The sequence below is a fragment of the Palaemon carinicauda genome, chromosome 44 (assembly GCF_036898095.1).
Source record: "Palaemon carinicauda isolate YSFRI2023 chromosome 44, ASM3689809v2, whole genome shotgun sequence".
NCBI classification, from domain to species: domain Eukaryota; kingdom Metazoa; phylum Arthropoda; class Malacostraca; order Decapoda; family Palaemonidae; genus Palaemon; species Palaemon carinicauda.
Window position 1 is genome coordinate 51,681,945 of NC_090768.1, and position 23,833 is coordinate 51,705,777.

The 23,833-nt window shown below is 33.9% G+C and overlaps 2 protein-coding genes across 2 annotated transcripts in view; both read left to right on the top strand.

Moving 5' to 3' along the window:
• The window catches only part of LOC137634288 (outer dynein arm-docking complex subunit 4), a 62,926-nt gene extending 46,767 nt beyond the window's left edge, over positions 1-16,159 (top strand). The window contains exons 8-14 of the mRNA XM_068366619.1: positions 7,748-7,872; positions 9,543-9,704; positions 10,510-10,675; positions 11,258-11,435; positions 11,869-12,035; positions 14,104-14,220; positions 16,000-16,159. Coding sequence (XP_068222720.1) covers positions 7,748-7,872; positions 9,543-9,704; positions 10,510-10,675; positions 11,258-11,435; positions 11,869-12,035; positions 14,104-14,220; positions 16,000-16,142 — 1,058 coding nt within the window. The 3' untranslated portion in view covers positions 16,143-16,159. The remainder of the gene's footprint in view (positions 1-7,747; positions 7,873-9,542; positions 9,705-10,509; positions 10,676-11,257; positions 11,436-11,868; positions 12,036-14,103; positions 14,221-15,999) is intronic.
• A 3,838-nt stretch (positions 16,160-19,997) lies between these two features.
• The window catches only part of LOC137634285 (solute carrier family 41 member 1), a 166,056-nt gene continuing 162,220 nt past the window's right edge, over positions 19,998-23,833 (top strand). The window contains exon 1 of the mRNA XM_068366593.1: positions 19,998-20,131. The gene's annotated coding sequence lies outside the window, so the exon portion shown is untranslated. The remainder of the gene's footprint in view (positions 20,132-23,833) is intronic.

A 23,833-nucleotide genomic window follows, 5' to 3' on the forward strand; every position in this document is an offset into this window, starting at 1 on the left:
CTTTCCTCTTTCTCCAAATTCCTCTTTCTCATTTATATCCATTTCTAGTTCCTTGTTTCTCCACTCTCTTCCTTCTCCAAATTCCTCTTTCTCATTTATATCTATTTCTAGTTCCTTGTTATTCCTCTTTCCTCTTTCTCCAAATTCCTCTTTCTCATTTATATCTGTTTCTAGTTCCTTGTTATAACATTCTCTTCTTTCTCCAAATTCTTCTTTCTCATTTATATCTATTTCTAGTTCCTTGTTATTCCTCTTTCCTCTTTCTCCAAATTCCTCTTTCTCATTCATATCCATTTCTAGTTCCTTGTTTCTCCACTCTCTTCCTTCTCCAAATTCCTCTTTCTCATTTATATCTATTTCTAGTTCCTTGTTATTCCTCTTTCCTCTTTCTCCAAATTCCTCTTTCTCATTTATATCTGTTTCTAGTTCCTTGTTATAACATTCTCTTCTTTCTCCAAATTCCTCTTTCTCATTTATATCCATTTCTAGTTCCTTGTTTCTCCACTCTCTTCCTTCTCCAAATTCCTCTTTCTCATTTATATCTATTTCTAGTTCCTTGTTATTCCTCTTTCCTCTTTCTCCAAATTCCTCTTTCTCATTTATATCTGTTTCTAGTTCCTTGTTATAACATTCTCTCCTTTCTCCAATTTCCTCCATCTCATTTACATCTATTTCCAGTTCCTTGTTTCTGCACTCTCTTCTATCTCCAAATTCCTCTTTCTCATTTATATCCATTTCTAGTTCCTTGTTTCTCCACTCTCTTCCTTCTCCAAATTCCTCTTTTTCATTTACATCTGTTTCTTGTTCCTTGTTATTCCTCTCTCTTCTTTCTTTGAATTCTTCTTTCTCATTTATATCTGTTTCTAGTTCCTTGTTATAACATTCTCTTCTTTCTCCAAATTCTTCTTTCTCACTTATATCTGTTTTTAGTTCCTTGTTATAACATTCTCTACGTTCTCCAATTTCCTCCATCTCATTTACATCTATTTCCAGTTCCTTGTTTCTCCACTCTCTTCTATCTCCAGTTTTTCCTTTTTATTCAGTCTCCTCTTTCGTTATTTAATCCTTCGTCCAGTGCTTTCTATTCCCAGTTTCCTCTCCTTTCAGTTTCATCTATCTCTTGTTTCTACCTCTTCAGCTTATTTTCTTTTATCCTCACCATCCTCTTTTAAGTTTCCTTTTCCTCCAGTTTGTGCTACCTCAGGTTTCTTCTATTCCTGTATACTCTTTCCCCATATTTCTTCTATCCAGTTTCTTATTCCCCAAGTTTCCCCTTTTCTCCAGTTTCCTCTTCCACAGTTTCCATATTGCCTAGTTTCTTTGATCACCAGTTTCTTCTACTTCCTCTTTTTCATTTACTTCTACATCTGGTTTCCTCTTTACCCAGTTTCCTCTGTACCCAGTTTCCTCTTTTCTCAGTTTCCTCTTTACCCAGTTTCCTCTTTACTCAGTTTCCTCTTTACCCCGTTTCCCTTTACCCCCTTTTCTATATACCCAGTTTCCTCTATACCCAGTTTCCTCTTTACCCAGTTTCCTCTTTACCCAGTTTCCTCTTTACCCAGTTTCCTTCTTACCCAGTTTCCTCTATACACAGTTTCCTCTTTACCCCGTTTCCCTTTACCCCCTTTTCTATATACCCAGTTTCCTCTATACCCAGTTTCCTCTTTACCCAGTTTCCTCTGTACCCAGTTTCCTCTATACCCAGTTTCCTCTTTACCCCGTTTCCCTTTACCCCCTTTTCTATATACCCAGTTTCCTCTATACCCAGTTTCCTCTGTACCCAGTTTCCTCTTTACCCCGTTTCCCTTTACCCCCTTTTCTATATACCCAGTTTCCTCTTTACCCAGTTTCCTCTATACTCCGTTTCCTCTTTACCTAGTTTCCTCTTTACCCAGTTTCCTTTACCCAGTTTCCTCTTTACCCAGTTTCCTCTTTACCGTGTATCCTCTTTACCAAGTTTCCTCTTTAGTCAGTTTCTCTTTCCTCAGTTTCCTCTTTACCCAGTTCCATCCTTACCTAGTTTCTTCTTTACCCAATTTCCTCTATACCCAGTTTCTCTTTCCTCAGTTTCCTCTTTACCCAGTTCCATCCTTACCTAGTTTCTTCTTTACCCAATTTCCTCTATACCCAGTTTCTCTTTCCTCAGTTTCCTCTATATCCAGCCTCCTCTATACCCAGTTTCCTCTATACCCAGTTTCCTCTTTACCCATTTTCCTCTATCCTCTACCAGCCAAAGCATATTCCTCTCATTCTTTCCAGGTGTACTTTGTCTTTGTTACAAATAAAGGCATACTGCAAAATAGCCCATCGTTCAACTGTTTTGCTTTTAGGTCTAATTTTTTTTATCTTTTTGAATTGAAGTATATAAAACTTTACGAATATTGCAATCTGTTTATATTAAAGGATATTGACCTTTTTGTCTTTAGAAATATTTAAATAAAATTTTATTTTTTTTAGTTATTATTGGTAAGATTTCCCTGAAATAAAAAAATATATTTTATATTAGATAAGATTTTATATTTTATTATAATATATAAAAGAACGTTGTACCTTATCGATGAAAATTAAAAGTAATCTTACGTTGTTTTGTTAAGTATAGATTGAAACTTATTTTGAGATTATTAAAAAAAATCAATGTAAATGACTGCAAATATTAATTTTCCTGATTAGCATTGCTAAAATAACACATTATTTTACTCTTTCTAAATCGATATTCAGATTATGTAGCATGCCTTGTAGGCTACATATGTATGAATATAAATATATAGTTCCGAGTTTCCGTATGTGTATGTCTGTATGTACTATAAGGTTTTATTAGCTAACCATCACATTTATAATGATGTCCCTGTAGTTTAGTTCGATTTAGTATGAGAGTAACTATAAACTATATACTTCCTGACAATAATTTCCTTACTAATTTTATGTGACTACTATTAATGTGCTATGGACGTTCTCTGAAAAACCTGATCAAAATAATTTGTAAAAATCGGAGCCTTGTGAAACTTTACATCCTGGTACAGTTGGCCTCATTATTTCTGGCACTCTTCACTGGGAGCTAAGAAGATGGCTGGCAGCTGTACATTGTAGCAGGTTACGCTATGTTTAGTTAGAGATAAACTGTTGGCAACACTGGGTGTTAATCAGTCGCTCGGTATATAAACAAGTGGTCAATATGCCTTTCATTAATTTTACAAAGTGTTGTATAGAAAAATATTATTTGCTTAACAGCACTTAATGAAATTAATAAAAGAATGCCTTTGATCGAGTGTTTACAAGCTTAGCAAATTATTTTACAAGCAGTGTTGCCAACAGCTGCTCTTCTTCTCAACACAGCGCAGTATTACCTGGTACAGTACAGTACAGAGCGGCAGTGGTCAGATGTCTTCTTAAGGCCTGTCCACACGATCGAGCATGCCCGACGGGCAAACAGTGATACCAAGCCACAATAGTTAGTGAAAATGAGGGTTGATGACGTCAGAAGTGGGAAAACTAAAGCAGGAATCTGGCAACACTGGATGATGCCAGATCCCTGTCTGTGGTTTTCCCGCTTCTGACGTCATTAACCCTCATTTTTGCTAATTATAATGGTCTGGTATCACTGCTTGCCCGTCGGGCATGCTCGATCGTGTGGACAGGGCTTTAGCCTCCTGTGAAGTTTGCTGGAATTAATGAAGCCAGCTATACCTTATCTTGCTTCTAATTAAATATAAGTACATTATTTTGCGTGATAAAGCAAAATGTATATAAACAATGCATCTTGTAGGCTGTAACGTCACCAGTCATTTCTTGGGAAACAAAACCTTGGGGTTAATTCAGACTATGCCAAGTTGTTCAGAGTATGTCATAGCCATTCCTCCCACTCCCTGTGTGTAAACAAATTCCAACTATATCCTCTTTTTTGCAGCAATTGGCCGGCTGAGTGGAGATGTCTCCAGGGGCAAAGGTTTACTTGTTACAGCTCTCTCTCTTAATCCTGATCAGTGGCATCAAATAAAAAAAAAGTTTAATGAAAACTAGTAACTTGATTATCTAGGATCTAGATCATCATGAATTTTCTAGATCTTATGTAGCCAGCAGTTGCTTTAAGATTGTCATAGTTTACTTTGATTTTGTAAAGTAACTAAAGATACTCGTTACTTTGCTAACCACAAATTCATTGAAATTTGCATATATTGATTTTGTAAAGTAACTTAGAACCTTCGTTGATTATTGTCACCACAAATTCATTGACATTTGTATATTTTGATTTTGTAAAGAAACTAAAATCCTTCATTTCTACGTTATTATGGCCACAAATTCATTGAAATTTGTATATATCAAACATGATTGAATTTTGATGTGAACAGTCCGGATTAAAGAGAGAGAAACTTTTCGAATAATGTGCCATGTCCGATGCCATACTGTATTGTAGCTACTTTTCGTATATAAATGTGTCTGTCTTTATGTGTGGGCTCACTTGAGCGAAATTCGTTCAGCAGAAGTTTGGGGCTGATTTTAATGTTGTTTTCTTTTCTTTTTTTCTTTTAATGCTTTCAATATAGCTTTCGCTGTCGCGAACGGAAGACAAAGTTGTGGTCTTTTAAGTTAGTCTTGTCCCAGCTGTAGGTTGTCTTGGTATTCAGTTTGAAATGCATTGATCTAAGAAATAAGGAAATTTGATGTTTTTTTTTTTCACTCCTCCCAAGACATTTTTGTACCTCCTGGGATTACATTTTCTTTTTAAGATATTTTTTTTTTCTTTCCCTGATTATTTTTTCCTTTCTTTGAGGTCTTAAACTCAAGGAGGACTTATTTTTCAACTTCTCTGAGACCTTAAAACTCAAGGATGCTTATTTTTCCCTTCTTTGAGGCCGTAAACTCAAGGAGGATTTATTTTTTCCCCTTCTCTTAGATCTTAAACTCAGGGAGGACTTATTTTTTCCCATCTCTGAGATCTTAAATTCATGGCAGGACTTATTTTTCCCTTAGATACCTTAAACTCAAGGACTTATTTTTTAACCTCTCGAGACTTTAACCTCAAGGAGGACTAGTTTTTTAACTTCTCTGAGACCTTAAACTCAAGGAGTTCTAATTTTTTAACCCCTCGAGACCTTAAACTCAAGGAGGACTAATTTTTTAACTTCTCTGAGACCTTAAACTCAAGGAGTACTAATTTTTCAACCTCTCGAGACCTTAAACTCAAGGAGGACTAATTTTTTAACTTCTCTGAGACCTTAAACTCTAAGTATACATATTTTTCCCTTCTCTGAGACCTTAAACTCAAGGAGGACTAGCTAGGCCTCTAAAATACTGAGCATTAGTTGATTATTTGTAATCTTTAGCATTTTTTTGTGTTTTTAATTTTTTGGAGGCACAAAAGTGTAGTGCTCCTTTTTTTGTCTTTTTTTAATTTTTTTTAATGTATTTTGTGTACACATTTAGTTCATTGTGCCCTCACTATGGAGTAGGCTACATTTTATGGTGTATGAGTAGTTTATGCGTGTATGTACTGTATGTACTTATGTATGTGTGCAGAGCACATACTGTATTAGCAATTGCAGAGCTTGTTTCGTATTCCATATTTTTGTCTAGTGTGTTGTTTCTCTCTTAGCTCCTTGCTAAGTACTGTTGTTGTTATTGTTAAGATCATGATATTCCTGTAATTAATGAAGTAATTTTGATGCATCGTGGTATTACTGAGTAGAATACAATCGCATGCTATCTTTTTTTCCTATCTTTCTCTCTCTATGTATTGGCCTCCTTCGTTGTAAACATAAGAAATGCTTTTGTTTCCTTCTTCTGTCTTTTTACAAAGTACTTCATTGAATTGCTTGAATATCCTTAGCAAAAAGGTCGAACCTGCAGTGACGCAGAAGAAGAGACTATTTGTTAATAAACTTAAATCAAGACAATAAAGTTTTTCTAATCTAATTAATGAATTATCTTAAATAAGAATTAGCTTAAATAATTATTTATTCTGACATGTCTTTAATTGAATTATATGTGGTGAATAAGCTTCCATGTAAATAATAATTCTTGGTTAATATGATAAATATATTGATAACTAACTTATTAATTAAATGATGTATAATCCAATTCATGATTTCATTCTCATGAACAATGAATAAATTAAAAGCAGATCAAGACTTTGATCGTTATCAAGGCAAACATAATTTTAACACCTTATAAATTGCTAATTTCCACACTTATTAAACCAACAGATATAAGCTATGAATTTATATAATTGTACCCTGATGCCCTAAATATCAGTGTATTGCAAACGAATGTATTTACTTCAAGGTAAACAACAACAACAAGCAAACAAGTTCTGTCAATACACCACAAAAAATCACGAAAGCAAATCCACAATTTTGATAGACTAAAAGTTTTGCATCCTAAACGTTTAAGGATTGTTCAGCTAAAGACGATTTTCGAACGTCGATAGGGCCACTTTTGAAATTGAGATTCCCACACCAGAATAAAGATCTGTCTTTTACCATTTCGCTTTTGGAAAGAAAATGGGTTTAACTTTCGGTTTTGCTGCCTTATTAATACGATTTAATTCAGTGTCACTTGTACACCAATGTGTTGTTTTTGGTTGTTGGTTTAGGATCGCATTGCTGTGCTCATGGCTTTCCATGGGCTCACTGGAAGGTTTCTCGTGACTTTCCGTGTGCTCACTGGAACGTTTCTCGTAACTTTCCACGTGCTCATTGGAACATTTCTCATAACTTTCCGTGTGCTCACTGGAACGTTTCTCATGACTTTCAGTGTGCTCACTGGAACGTTTCTCATGACTTTCAGTGTGCTAACTGGAACGTTTCTAATAGCTTTCCATGTGCTCAATGGAACGTTTCTTATGACTTTCCGTGTGCTCACTGGAACGTTTCTCATGACTTTCCATGTGCTCATTGGAACGTTTATTATGACTTTCTGTGTGCTCATTGGAATGTTTCTCATGACTTTCAGTGTGCTCACTGGAACGTTTCTAGTGGCTTTCCGTGTGCTCAATGGAACATTTCTCGACTTTCAGTGTGCTAACTGGAACGTTTCTAATTGGCTTTCCGTGTGCTCATTGGAACGTTTCTAATGGCTTTCCGTGTGCTCACTGGAACGTTTCTCATGACTTTCCATGTGCTCACTGGAACGTTTCTCATGACTTTCCATGTGCTCACTGGAACGTTGGAGTTTGCATGGAGTCTTAGGTGTAGCTACCAACCTAAAGCATTTTGTTTGAAGGCATGCGGATGAATGCCAGCATTTCTCTCGTGTGAAATGTAAAATGTTATTCACTGTGCTTGCGAAAAGTCATTGTTAAGATAGGCTTTTAGACATGATATTTATTATTAACATAGGCTCGTAGATATGAAATGTAATTTATGATTACGATGATAATGAAGTAAATTTAACTTAAGAAAATGAAATAATATTGGTTTTGTCTTGAGTATGTTCAAAACGATTTTAACATTAATCGTAAAGTAAATATTAATAATTATTTAATTGCTTAATACTTATGATAAAATTTTATAGTTTAGATATATAATTGGATATATATTAGCATTGGTAAAATTTCGTCACGATAAGATTTAAAAATTCATAAGGCAGCCAAACATGGAAAGTGTAGGCCTATCAAAATACTTGTTTTAGAAGAAAAACTAGAATTTCTTTAACGAATATCTATAAACGAATTGGAAATCAGATCTTATTCTACGGCGTGGAAATCTCGCTTTCCTTTCAAGACGTTTCTTAACGATTCGAACCTTCTCAGGAGATAAGTTCCCGGATTTGGAAGATCCCATGACGGCCACAACCCTCAGTGATGGATCGGCTTCTAGGTCGTCCGTGCCTACCATCACGGTCAGTGATCCAAAGGGGTCTAAGATGGCTAGTAAGGTCAGTAGGATGGTTGAGTCAAATTTCTTTATTTTTAACTGAATTTTCATATTTTTTGTAATGTTTGGTTTTCAATCTAAGGGATCTATGATGGCTAGCAAGGTCAGTAGGATGGTTAAGTCAATTTTGTTTATTTCTAACTGAATTTTGTTATTGTTTTAATGTTTGATGTACAATTTAAGGGATCTAAGATGGCTAGCAAGGTTAGTAGGATGGTCAAGTCAAATTTCTTTCTTAATTTTAAAAAAAATTTATCTTTTTTTTTCAATTTAAGGGGTTTAAGATGGCTAGTAAGGTTAGGGAGATGGTTAAGTTAAATTTTATTATTAATTTTAACTAAATCTCATTATTTTCTAAGGTTTGATTTACAATTCAAGGGATCTAAGATGGCTAGTAAATTTAGTAGGATGGTTAGGTCAAATTTCTTTATTTTTAACTGAATTTTGTTATTTTTTGTAATGTTTGGTTTACAATTTAAGGGATCCAAGATGGCTAGCAAGGTTAGTAGGATGGTCAAGTCATGTTTTTGTTAAATTTAACTAAATTTTGTTATCTTTTAATTTTTTTTTTCAATTTAAGGGATCTAAGATGGCTAGCAAGGTTAGTGAGATGGCTAAGTTAAATTTTATTATTAATTTTAACTAAATTTCGTTATTTTTTAAGGTTTGATTTACAATTTAAGGGATCTAAGATGGCTAGTAAATTTAGTAGGATGGTTAGGTCAAATTTCTTTATTTTTAACTGAATTTTGTTATTTTTTGTAATGTTTGGTTTACAATTTAAGGGATCTAAGAAGGCTAGCAAGGTTAGTAGGATGGTTAGGTCAAATTTCTTTGAAAATTTTAACTAAATTTTGTTATTGTTTTAATGTTTTTTTACAATTTAAGGGATCTAAGATGGCTAGTCAGGTCAGGGAGACGGTTAAGTCATATTTCTTTGTTAATTTTAACTGAATTTTGTTATTTTTCAATATTTTTTTTTTTCAATTTAAACGATCTAAGATGGCTAATAAGGTCAGTGAGATGGTTATGTAAAATTTCTTTAATTTTAGATAAATTCTGTAATTTTTTAATGTTTGTCTTACAATTTAAGGTATCTTAGCTGGCTAGTAAGGTCAGGGAGATAGTTAGATCAAATTCCTTTGTTATTTTTAACTTAATTTAGTGATTTTTTTTTAATTTTTAGTTTGTAATGTAATGTAAAATCATACGGATAAAGAATCAAAGGCAAATGGATCTTAGATGACTAGCAAGAAAAATAGAATGATTGGGTAAAATTAATTTTTTCTTGACCCTTTGCAACTGTCCTTGGTTATCTCAAATTATAGTTATTTTGTTTTCAGAAAAAAAAAAAAAAACGTTATTTGAATTTTTTTTCGAAGGTAACCAATATAAAATTCATCTAATCTACATTGTTAAAATTTTGCCCTAAAATGGTAAAAATCCTGGAATAAATGTTGCCAGACATTTACTGTTTTAAAAACGAATATATTGACGTAAAGGAGTGATATTACAGTCACTAGCCCTTGAAAGATAATGACAAAGTAGGGTAAAAATTAAGGTCGCCTGTATTTTACTGAAATACGGCTAAGAACAGTATATATTTACGGAGAATTTCCCATTAAAATTACGTTATTTTTAACAGTGTTTTTATTTGTTATGATTTTTCAGCGCTTGTTAGGCGGACTTAGCAGCGACAAGGAGTTTCTGGCCTCGCTCGTCAACCGTCGAAGTTTAACCAGGGAGCTTCACAGCACCTTTTCCAGTGGACCTGTGGGGAAGTCTGGGATCCAAGTTGCGGCTGTAGCCAAAGAGGCCCTGAGTTCGCTTCAGGTAGATTTTTCCTGACTACGTTCATGTACATCTAATGACAATCAACCGATTTTTCCAAATTATTCCCAACCATGGTAAATTAGCTTCTTCTTTGTCTGCATCTCTTCCCAACTCTATGTGGGGTCGATGTTTCTGGCCAGCGTTCTCCATCTACCTCTGTCCCACACTTCATCACCGGTTAATCCCTTTGATCGAAGGTCATCCTTGATACAGTCCATCCACCTTCGCTTTGGTCTCTCCTTCTCGTTCCCTGTACCTCCATATCCATCACTCTCCTCCCAATATACTGTTCATCTCTTCTCATGACATGACCATACCACCTCAGTCTACTTTCTCGGATCTTATCTGATAGTTCTCTAACTCCTGTGGTACCCCTAATTACCTCATTCCATATCTAACTGTTCTGAATTTCTTTCACCCACCTTTCTAATCAGCTAACAGTTAATGTTTTTATGCTGAACAGGTTAACATAAGTCTCTTTACATTATTTATAGATGATAGGTCTATTTTAATGTTGTTACTGATCTTTAAAATATTTTATATTTATTCATTACTTCTCTTGTAGTTTATTTAATTTCCTTGTTTCTTTTCCTCACTAGGCTATTGTTTCCCGTTTGAGCCCTTGGGCTTCTAGCATCCTGCTTTACCAACTAGAGTTGTAGCTCAGCTAATAATAATGATAATAATAATGATAATAATAATAATACTACATGCAATAATACTTATTTTGAGATGAATAAACGTTTTCTTATGGCATTATTATAGGTGTTGAAATATATCTCTTCTGTTATCCTTTCTCCGTCAGCACCTCGAATCATTCATGTGGCAAAGGGACCCAGGTGGCAGCATGAACACCGGAGGGGACAAGACGACCCTGCAGAAGTCCAGAGAGAAGAAGGAGAAGGCCAGGCACAAGGCATCCTTGAGGAAGAGAGTTGCTGCCGTTCTGGAAAAGTTGCAGAATGAGGAAGGTAAAAAACTGAAAAAAAATAAATTGATTATTTGCCTTTTTAATAGTATAGATGCAGAAGAGTAATTACAGGTTTCGAAGTCGTACAATGACTGTAAAGTACTCTACTGATGACTGTAAAGTACTCTACTGAATTGTACTTCACATGGAAACCTATTACCTTCACCAACGAAGCTGGAAGGAGGTTATGTTTTACCCCCTGTTTGTGTGTTTGTTTGTGAACAGCTTCCTATCCACGATTTTAATCGTGAAGTAATGAAACTTGCAAGATTTAACTGTTATGTAAAAAGCTGGAAATTATTAAATTTTGGAAAGTCAATGTCAAAGGTCAAGGTTATGGTCTAGCAAAATATCCAATTCACGTAATCAACCATAAGTTTGGACATCGTTGTCACAGACTTCAAACTTGGTTCATATTTAAGTGTGTGAAAATCCATGCCAATTAATACATGTTAAGGTCAAGAAAACTTCCAATCAATCGATCAGGACTAGAGAACAATGATTTGATTTTGGTGTCCTCACATGATTGTGTACTCCATTACGTCATTGATTGTTTACATATTGACTTGTTTATTGTTTTCAGACCTGGAGGTCACCGTCCGTGAAGGGGAGATTCTGGTCAACGAAGTGAAAGCGACGGAAGTGGGCGATCGTGTGTTGTGCCGCCTTCTGGTGGGTTTGGGCGTCGCTCTGCCCAATTGTGGGCGGCCTCAGGATGCTATAGCCGTACTCACCGATGCTGTTCATATAGCTAGAGCGAAGTAAGTTGCCTCAGGAGCAGGTGTGATAAGTAATTAACTACCTGTAATTTGCGTGAAGTTTTAAATGGTTAATTAAACCTTGCTTGGTAATATGGTGGCCGATGTTGCAATGTCCCTGACTGGTGAACACCAGAATAGGGGCCGAGTCCCACTCAATGTTGTTAGTTTCTTTGGTCGCTGCAACCTCACTTTTTAGCCTTCTAGCTGCACTCACTTTTTAGCCTTCTAGCTTGCTCTCCAACCACTTTTAACATTTACTAAATAATAGAACTGTGGGTATATTTTCATCTCGTTAGACCCCAGGGTGCTGATTGGCCTCCCAAGCCCCTAACGCCGAGTCGTGTAACCCTAATTCATATATTTAAATCTTAAACATAATTCGCAAATGTTCCTAGTCTCTGAATTCACAAATATGTAATTCCTTTCCTCTTAGCGAATTCGGAGACGAAGAGCACTCTGCAGTCGAGCAGCTGGGTCGAGTCCTAGCCGAGCAAGGTCAGCACGCGGAGGCTGTGGCCGTCTGGGAGAGGAGGATCCCGGCAGCTGCCAACAGCTCCCAGCGAGCATCGCTCTTCCTTCTCATCGCAAAGTCGTATTTCGGTGAGTTTTCTTGATTTTGATTTTGGTCCATTTGAAATAATCACTAGATTTTCTAATATCTCTTCACCCCTTAATTACACTACTTATTAGCCTTCTACTTTACCTCCGGATTTCCTCCCCCCCTTCCATCCATAATGCTGTGGTTCCTATTGAAAACCCTCTGCCTAGCTATCGCCGGACGGGGGTTCGAGTCTCGCTCAAACTCAATAGCTCCTTGTAGTGTCTGCAACCTCACCATCCTTGTGAGCTAAGGATGTTCGGTTTTGGGGGAGCATATAAGTCTACCTGCTGAGGAGTTATCAGCAGCCATTACCTGGCCCTCCCTGGTCCTAGCTTAGATGGAGAGGGGCTTGCGTGCTGATCATATGTATATATGGTCAGTCTCTAGGCATTGTCAATGTCCCTTGCCTCTGCCATTCATGAGTGGCTTTTAAACCTCTTTCAGCTTCATAGTGGAACTGGGAACTGTCCTTAAGTTGTACCTCAGTGCTGAATGGGCTCCTAGGTCCAAGCGCCAGGCTATATGGCCTGAAATCTACATATCCAAATTCTCTCTCTCTCTCTCTCTCTCTCTCTCTCTCTCTCTCTCTCTCTCTCTGTTTATACAATTTATTTACTTAACAATCTTCACCTTCACCCTCCTTTCTCAATCATTGATTGGGTCTTTCGGCCCCTTTATCAATATTAACTGTTTCATTAGCCCTCTTTATCAATCATTGATTTTCCATTGGCCCTCTTTAATCAAGCATTGATTTTGTCCTTCCTCTGTCCTATATCAGTCTTTTTTCATCACCTCATATCAGTCTTTAACTGTTTCCTCCGTCCCCCAATGACAGTCTTTGACTGTTTCTTCCATCCACTTATATCTATTGTTGACTATTTCATCTGTCCCCTTTTATCAATCATTCACTATTTCATATGTCCCCCTTTATCAATTGTTGACTATTTCAACCGTCCCCTTTATCTATTGTTGACAATTTCATCTGTCCCCCTTTATCAATCATTGTCTATTTCATCAGTCTCCTTTATCAATCATTGACTATTTCATGTCTTGCTTTATCAATCATTGACTATTTCATAAGTCCACTCTATCAATTATTGACTATTTCATTTGTCCCCCTTTATCAATCATCGACTATTTCATCTGTCCCCCTTTATCAATCATTGTCTATTTCATCAGTCTCCTTTATCAATCATTGACTATTTCATGTCTTGCTTTATCAATCATTGACTATTTCATAAGTCCACTCTATCAATTATTGACTATTTCATTTGTCCCCCTTTATCAATCATCGACTATTTCATCTGTCCCCCTTTATCAATCATCGACTATTTCATCAGTCCCCTTTATCAATCTTTGACTACGATATTTCATCTGTTCCCCTTTATCAGTCATTGATTATTTAATCAGTACCTTTTATCAATCATTGACTTTTTGATATGCTCCCCTTTTTCAGTCATTGACTATTTCATATGCCTCCCTTTATAAATCATTGACTATTTCATTTGTCTTCTTTATCAATCATTGATTATTTAATCAGTCCACTTTATCAATCATTGACTGTTTCATCTGTCCCCTCTTTATCAATGATTAACTGTTTCATCCGTCCCCCTTTATAAATCATTGACTACTTCACCAGTCCCCTTTATAAATCATCGACTACTTCACCAGTCTTCTTTATAAATCATTGACTATTTTATCCGCCCCTTTGTCAATCATTGACTATTTCATATGTTCCCCTTTATCAATCATTGACTATTTCACCAGTCCCCTTTATAAATCATTGACTACTTCACCAGTCCCCTTTATAAATCATCGACTATTTCACCAGTCCCCTTTAACAATCATCGACTATTTCACCAGTCCCCTTTATAAATCATTGACTATTTTATCCGCCCCTTTATCAATGATTAACTGTTTCCTCCGTCCCCCTTTATAAATCATCGACTATTTCATCTGCCTCCCTTTATAAATCATTGACTATTTTATCCGCCCCTTTATCAATGATTACCTGTTTCCTTTATCCCCCTATATCAATGATTAACTGGTTCTCCCGTGCCCCTACAGCCATGCGGAAAGTCGAGACAGGGAAGTTCTACGGGACGAAGAGCGTCCGCGAAGCAGACGATGACCAAGATAATACAACGGCTCTTACTGCACTTCTTGCCCTTGTCGACGCTGATGGTACGGATCAGATATGTTCTTTATTTTATTTTTAGATTTTAATTTTTCATTTTTATAGTGGATAGATATTTATTGAATTTTCGTTTTTTATATATTTTATTTATATGGTTTAGTTGTTTTTTTTTTAGATTGGATGAATATTTATTAAATTTGTTTTTATCTTTTGTTTATTGGGTTTTGTTGTTTTTTAGGTTGGATAGATATTTATTAAAGTTGTTATCGTCTTTTTTTTATTGGGTTTTGTTGCCTTTTAGGTTGGGTAGATATTTATGGAATTTTGTTTTTATATATTTTGTTTATTTGGTTTTGTTGATTTTTAATTTGGATAAATATTTATGGAATTTTGTTTTTATCTTTTTTGTTTACTGGGTTTTGTTGCTTCTTGTATTGGGTAGATATTTATGGAATTTTGTTTTTTATATATTCTGTTTATTGGGTTTTGTTGCTTTTTAGGTTGGGCAGATATTTCTGGAATTTTGTTTTTATATGTTTCGTTTATTGGGTTTTGTTGTTTTTTATGTTGGGTAGATATTTATGGAATTTTGTTTTTTATATATTTTGTTTATTGGGTTTTGTTGCTTTTTGGGTTTGATGGATATTTGTTAAATTTGTTTTTATCTTTTTTTGTTTATTGGGTTTTGTTGCTTTTTATATTGGGTAGATATTTATGGAAATTTGTTTTTATCTTTTTTGTTTATTGGGTTTTATTGCTTTTTAAGTTGGGTAGATATTAATGGAATTTTTTTTTTTATATATTTTGTTTATTGGGTTTTGTTGATTTTTAATTTGGATAATTATTTATGGAATTTTGTTTTTTATATATTTTGTTTATTGGGTTTTGTTGATTTTTAATTTGGATAAATATTTATGGAATTTTTTATTTCGTTTTATCTCTTATTTTGTTTATTGGATTTCGCTGGCTTTTGGGTTAATATTTCTTCGATGGCGTAATTAACTTTTTATTATATGTGTTTATTGTTATTTTGTTGTAGTGCCTACGCTTTCCTCATTTATCTCTTTGATTTTATTAATTTCGTGCTATTTTTATTACGTCTCTGCGTTTACGTGCTTTCCCAAGCATACGTTTATAGAAGGATTTTTTTTTTTTTTTTTTTTTTTTTTTTTGCAAGTTCGTCTTTTTTTAAGTTTGCGATATACCCTTTCTCTCTTATTCCTCTTTCGTTATCCTACCTTTATTACGCAAACCCGCTTTTCTTTATATCTTCTGTGTTATCATAGTACTAACTAGACTAATTATACGTATAAGTTTAAGTCAGTCTAAGCCATATCTAATTCTCCAGATGATTTCTATACTGAAAAATCTAATTATTTCAGTATTTTCCATTTAAATAAAAAAGAAACAGGAAATAATAATGATAGATTAATTAAACTTATTTTTCAAGACCAGAGAACGTTAAATTCATTTATTTTCCATGGAAATGAAAAAAAAATGAATTAATCAAAGGTAATAATAAAGAATAAATGCATTAAACAAAATGTAATTTTTCAAGACTTGGACATTTCCAATAGACATTTTTCAAAACCTTTGAATTTCGAAATGATAATGGTAAATGAAATAAAAAAAAGTTTATTATTTGAGAAGTACACATTTTCAAGACCTTTGGATTTCTGATAATAGTAAATTGATAAAAAAAAAAAAAATTATTATTCGAAAAGTAGACATTTTCAAGACCTTTAAATTTCATGGAAAAAAAAAGATCAAATTAGTGAATTAACAACAAAATTAAGTTGAAAGTGTGACCTCCAACGTCCTTGCAGTGAAACAAGAGAACATAGAGGGCGCCCAGAAGAACCTGGAGAAGTGTGGCTCTCTCCTCGAAGACGCCCCTCAGAACCTGCTGGAGGAATACGAATCCTTCAAGGTTAAGATTGCGCAGTTCACCGAAGAAACTCCTTCGTAGGACACCCAGAAGGATATTCTATAGTTAATTTATTTCGTGATTTGTTAGGTTTCGAAGGGCAGCGTATTATTATTATTATTATTATTATTATTATTATTATTATTATTATTATTATTATTATTATCATCATCATCACCTCCTCCAACGAAGCTGGAAGGAGGTTATGTTTTACCCTCCTGTTAATTTTTGTGTTTGTGAATAGCTTCCTGGTCACAATTTTAATCGTAGAGTAATGGAACTTGCAGGGATTAACTGCTATGTAAAAATTGGAAATGATTAAATTTTGGAAGATCAAGGTCAAAGGCCAAGGTCACTGTCGAGATTTAAGCTGCCGCGGCGGAGGTCTGTGCTCTACTGAGTGGCCCTCTAGTTATTATTATTATTATTATTATTATTATTATTACAAGCTAATCTATTACTATAGTTGGAAAAGCAGGGTGCCATAAGGCCAAGGGCTCCAACAGGGAAAAATAGCCAAGTGAGGAAAGGAAACAAGGAAATAAATAGATTACGAGAAGTACCCTTGGGCTCTAGAATTGGTAGGACGTAGGTCAATAGAGGTCAAGAGCCATGGGTACATGGGCACGTTCTTATTAGCGCTTTTAAAAGGCAAGAGAAACAAGAATTTTTTTTTTATTTAGATATTACAGGGAAAATCAATGTTGTTATTATTATTATTATTATTATTATTATTATTATTATTATTATTATTATATTATCATATTATTATTATTATTATTATTATTATTATTATTATTATTATTATCATATTATTATTATTATTATTATTATTATTATTATTATTATTATTATTAGCGAACCTACAACCCTAAATGGAAAAAAGCAAGAACTTCTAAAGAGAAAACAGCCCAATACGGAAATTAAATAGAGTAAGGAATAAACTAAATCTTTTAAAGAAAAAAAAATATACTTTATGTAATTATAAACTCTAATCAACAATTGCCTCACTTTAAACTTGAATAACGAAGTGTGTATAAATGATCTTAACCGGGTAGTTGAATCGGTAGAACTTCAAAAGTTCAAACTTGCAGCAAATGTTTTTATGTTGAACAGGTTAACATGAGTCTTTTTATAGCTTATATATTGAATATCTGTTTTGATTTTGTTACTGTTTTTGAAATATTTTAATTGATCATTATTTCTCATATTGTTTATTTCCTTATTTCCTTTTCTCACTGAGCTATTTTTCCCTGTTGTAGCCCTTGCTTTTCCAGCTAGGGTTGTAACTTAGCTAATAATAATAATAATAATAATAATAATAATAATAATAATAATAATAATAATAATGATGATGATGATGATGATGATGATGATGATGATTATCATAATAATAATAATAATAATAATAATAATAATAATAATGATGATGATGATGATGATGATGATGATGATGATTATCATAATAATAATAATAATAATAATAATAATAATAATAATAATTAGATTGAACTGTCTTTTAATCATAATATGAAATAATATTGAATAACATATAATCTTCAAGTATCATTATGTACACAATAGAAGTACTAACTGCGCCTTAGGACGAAAAGGTTAGAAGAAATTATGTCCCAACATGATCTCAGGACTTCAGTTATGAGCATGAAAATACATTCTTCATAATATGAGAACTACATTATCAAAGCCACGAAAATATATTACCTTAATGTACATCAAACATTGATTAGAATTTGAAATATATATTAGATTTAATCGAAGTGCAGATTTCTTGAGGTGAAAACGCAGTCATTTTGATTATTAAATTGAAAATTATGTTCCATTTTTAAGTATGAAAAGTATATACCGTATTATTTCACTAATATGTAAGATTAAAAAATTCTCGATAGGCAAAGTTGTAATTTCTTATTGGTAAACTTTACATTTTTAGAGGCCAGTAGCAAGTCCGATTTTCTTTGTTCATTAAGCTATTTTTCTCATATATATATATATATATATATACATGCATATACAGTATATATATATATATATATATATTTATACATATAAGTGTATATATGTATATATATATATATATGTGTGTGTGTGTGTATATATGTACATATATATATATATATATATATACACACACAGTAAAATGATAATTTTATCACTAACGCTTATGATTTTTATCGTTTTCAACTAACCCAGAATTACTATATAATATCAAATTCACTCTGCCATGGTATCTCGAGGCCTTGGGAAAATTCCTTAAATGATAGATATTAGGTATTTAGCCCACTCGCTTGTAGGCTAAACGTCTATAGGCCTATACTGTAGATATTCTTCTGATTGTGTAGTCATCTTTGGGTGTGCAAATTCTTCCTGACAGTATAACCAACTAATGAATAGGTAAAACTACTTAATGCTAGGCAAGGGTTTCCTCTTTATGTGTATATTTCTCTGGAAGGTAAATCCAGTCTTGCTTAAGGCAAAAATTACTCAAAGATGAACTGTTGTTCCTTCGTAGAAAGGGAATTATAATCTAGTATTATTAAGTATTCCAATCAATCCATCCAATTCATATAACATGTATTATAATTGTGGAATATGTTATTTATGTTTGAATTTAAAAGATCCATTGTAAATCTTCATAAGCGAAAAAATATAGTTTTTCAACAAAGGAATCTACAATGCTGAGTTACTCTCCTTTCGGATATAATGTAGGCCTAGGTGTTAGCTAAAGACTTGGAAAGCATAGAAACACGGTTTATTGTTGCAATAAAGCTGACAATGTGATGGGAATAAAACCCAAGGTGGCCAAAAAATAAATAGTTGTATCAGAGGAACTGTTCACTTGAAAAGAGACTCGTAGTTGTGGTTGTCAACCGTCAAAATCAATTGCTTTGGCTCTGAAACTTGGGTATTTTAGTAAGCAACGGACATCAGTACTTTAAATTTAATTTAATTATTTTGTATGTTGTTTTAAGGACAATATTTTATCATTCTTTTTAACTATATAATATACAACTTGTAAGTGTTTTTGAAATGCTGTTATATTAAATTTAATATAATCCATTTTTCATTTGAAGTTAGTCATGCATAGGCCTACTTAAAAAACCAAGTTTTTCTCCATCTCAGTTGGTAGAATTAATCCAGGTTTCCAAACCAGCTTTGTCATTCACCCCATACCTTACCATCCACTATGGATAGTTTGTATCTCATGAAAAATAAGTTAATTTGAATCGAGAAATCCCACTTTATTTCTTTATGAAAATTGTATTTGATAACTGCTTTAATTATATCTAAACTCGCTGTTTTTAGCTTGTTGCCACAAACCTTAAGGAACGTTTGATTTCGCGTGAATAGTAAATATGAATCAGCGAATAAAAGTTTCCTTTGATAATTATATATATGGATTATCATGTAAAACTGTACCATATAAAATATTTTTTTATGAAAATTGTATTTGATAACTGCTTTGATTATATCTAATTGAAAGATAGTTATTAAATCAAAATCAAATGCGAATATGAAAAGTGTTGGATGCAAGATAATTCTTGCATTCTATCTTAAAGTAGATAAGGGAAAATAAAGAATAACTTCTTTATGAAAATTGTATTTGATAACTGCTTTAATTATGTCTAATTGAAAGATAGTTATTAAACCAAAATCAAATGCGAATATGAAAAGTGGTGGAAGCAAGGAATTTCTTGCATTCTATCTTAAAGTAGAAAAGGTAAAATAATAACAAATGAAAGATAATACGAAAGGAAATACCTTATTATCACTTACCCCAGCCATCATTGGTAGTGCTTCCCTCTTCCTCCTCCCTTACATTAAATCCGCTGCTCCTCGGTAAAGTCACGTGGTAACCTCTGCACCAAACAGTGTTGTAACTGTTGTTGTGACTTGTGGCTTTGTGTAGTTCAACCCTCCGTGTTCATTTCCATTTTGTTTTCTTCCTCCTGACCTTAACGGAGGATTTGAGTGGAACCTTTGTGACCTTGTTGGCGAGTATTCGTATTCCAAAGGTAAGGATTGTTACGATTTCAAGGTGATGGAAATATGAGACGATTTGAGTTTATTTTGAGCAAGGTCTCACCAATGTATATACCTAGGGTTGTTGTTCACAACTGTACATTGAAATTGTGGAATTATGGACACGGTTTTTAAGATATTTGTTTATTCTGGTTTATCTGAGAAGTGATTTCAGCATATTTAGTTCTTTTAGAGAGGTGTGAGATTGTCTGTTTATAACTGCTTAAGGTAAGCTAAACACGAGAGATGACCAACACCCAAAACGTCCGGAATCTCTCTCTCTCTCTCTCTCTCTCTCTCTCTCTCTCTCTCTCTCTCTCTCTCTCTCTCTCTCTCTCGTATTTGATCTTAACATGTATTAATTGAGGTGGATTTTCATACGCTCAAATATGAACCAAGTTTTTAAGTCTGGGACAACGATGTCCAAACTTATGGCTGGTGACGTGAATTAGACATTTTGCTTGACCGTGACCTTGAGTTTTTACCTTGACCTTCCTAAATTTGATAATTTTCAGCTTTATAAGCAACACTTCATCTCTGCAAGTTTCACTACTCTACGAATAAAATTGTGGCCAGGAAGCTGTTCGCAAACAAACACACAAACCGGGGGGGGGGGGAACTTAACCTACTTCCAACTTCGTTGGCAGAGGTAATAACACGAAACAATAAGTTACTGCAGTGGGTAGTAGTTTAATCTCTTCTGTACAGTTACTGTCACTTTTACCAAATATGTAGGGTTACCCACTGGAAGGTTAAATTGTTTTGTTTAAACCCTCCCCCCCCCCAAAAAAAAAAAAAAAAAAAAAAGAAAAAAAAAAAAAAAAAAAAAAAACTATTTTCTGCTTTGTGAATCACAACATCCACACGTTACTTGAAACCAGTCGGCTCCGAATGTTGTAGGCATTAGTATTATTATTATTATCGATTTTAAATGAAACAGTTTGAAATGTCGCTTTTTTTAATTAACAAGTTAGAAATTGCGCTAGATTAGGAAATATCAAATCTAGTATTCATAGATTTTGTTAAAAAATTTTTTTATTTAACCTCCAGATGAGAGTTAAACATTCTCTCTCTCTCTCTCTCTCTCTCTCTCTCTCTCTCTCTCTCTCTCTCTCTTATTGCGTAGAGGGCTGTTGTCATTACTTCTTAAAAAACAGTGATCAAACAAAAGTCTCTCACCATTGCCAAAGCGCAGTGGCCAGCGTGGTGGTGAAAAAGGCCAAACCCCAGACATGACTAAAAAGATGTCTGAGGCATTTTATCCTGCAGTGGGATAGAAAGAGCTGCATTTGCCTTTGTTTATATAATAAGACTTGAATATTGGGTCTAGAGTAGAGGTGAATTGTACGCAAAGATTTGAGATTCCTGTATGTGTTGAGAAAGTAGAGAACAATTGAATTGTTTGTGAAATGGAGAGGCACTGGTGCAATAACATTACGTGGACTTGGGAAGAGATCTTGCTGTATGATGTTGATTTTGTAACCTAAGGGGGTACACAGGCCTTATCTTGATTGCGGTCAAGTATCCAATGAAATGGGTGAGCCGACTCCTTGATCATTTATATAAGGAAGACGATCGTTATAGATGATTGTGAAATTGTGAGAATTGTAGTTGATTTGTCACGTGGCATAATCTTGAAATGGATTTCAACCATCCATTGTTTTCCATTTAAATGGAGCTTCTAATAAAAGCAGTATGGCTAATGGAGATTCCATACAGCATTAACCATTATTAACATCACACATATAAATTTCATTTTTGGGGAGATTTATTAAGCTGTTTTTAAAGTTTTAAATGCCACTCATGAATGGCAGAGGCAAGGGACAGTGACATTGCCATAGCAAGCAGGACAATGCCCTAGAAACTGACCATATAGTATATGATCAGCGCCCAAGCCTCCTCTCCACCCAAGCTAGGACCAAGGAGGAAGGCAGTGGCTGCTGATGACTCAGCAGATAGACCTATAAGCTCCCCCAAACCCCCCAACCTTACCTCACAAGGATGGTAGGGTTGCAGACACTAATGACACTAACTAGTTTGGCGATCACCAGGCAGAGACGTTTCCAATCAGGCGATTATATCTAAGATAGAAGGAAAAGAACTTGGTCTAAAGTGTATTATCAGCCTAGACCAATTAAATTCGACAAGGAGAAAAAGTCAAATCAGAAATAACTTACATAAACACACACACACAGAGAGAGAGAGAGAGAGAGAGAGAGAGAGAGAGAGAGAGAGAGAGAGAGAGAGAGAGAGACCTCCAGATAAAACGCAATTTATATTCAACGAAAATCGATCAATTTCCCAGCGTAATGGGGAAGTTAGGTAACCACCCTCTCGGTTTACCCGAAGGCTCTGTTTGTCAGATCTCAGTAACTCGACCTGTCCACCTACTGTCTCTTTATCAGTGGCGTGTTCCTTTTGTTGGTCTCGGTGCCTTCTAAAACAAACGGTTAATGCAGTGTTCCTTTTATTACGTTGAACGAGATCAATATCTTGACTTGAGTTTTTCAGTTTAGTTTAGTTCTTGTTTTGGGTTGTGTGTATATATATATATATATATATATATATAAATATATATATATATATATATATATATATAAAAACACCAAAACTAGAATTAAACTAATTTGGTTTGTTTATATTAAAGTTACAAGTGTTTTATCGTTTGGCGAAAATTGCATACGGTAAAAGAAAGAATATGCCCAAGAAACATGCCGTTATATAGATATATTTAATTTATACATTCATCTATATATATATATATATATATATATATATATATATGTGTGTGTGTGTGTGTATCTGCTTATATATTATACACATATGCATACACACACACACACACACATATATATATATATATATATATATATATATATATATATATATATATATATTAGTTAACCAAACTTTCATCTGGCATCCACAAGGCACTAGAAGATTTAGAAGACCCAGGCCTACATGGTTGAGAACTATGAAGTGTGATGTAAGTGATAATGAATGGAGAAGTATTGATTTAAAAGCTCAAGACAGAGACGACTTACAAAATCTAACTGGAGCCCTTTGCGTCAATAGGCGTAGTAAAAGATAATATATATATATATATATATATGTGTGTGTGTGTGTATATATATTATGTATATATATATATATATATATATGTATATATATATATATATGTACAGTATATATATATATATATATATATGTATATATATATATATATATATGTGTATATATATATATATGTATATATATATATATATATATAGTCAGGTTGGTTTGTTGCATCTTGAGCTTTTAAATCAATACTTCTCCATTCATCATCACCTACTTCACACTTCATAGTCCTCATCCATGTAGGCCTGGGTCTTCTAACTCTTTTAGTGTCTTGTGGAGCTCAGTTGAAAGTTTGGTGAACCGATATATATATATGTATATATGTATATGTATATATATATATATATATATATATATCTTAGAGAATTGCTACATATAGAGCAGCCAACAGATCGCCCTGACACAAGAATAGTTACAGATGGTTTCAAACTATTAGAACCTACAGTAGATACGTGACTACTGTAGGCTCTTGACCCTTTAAATATAAGGTCAAAGGTCAAGGTCTGTGCTCTGCCGAGTGCTCCTCTAATTTCTTTGTAAGGTTGTCCTGGTGATGTGCATTGATTATTAGTTAA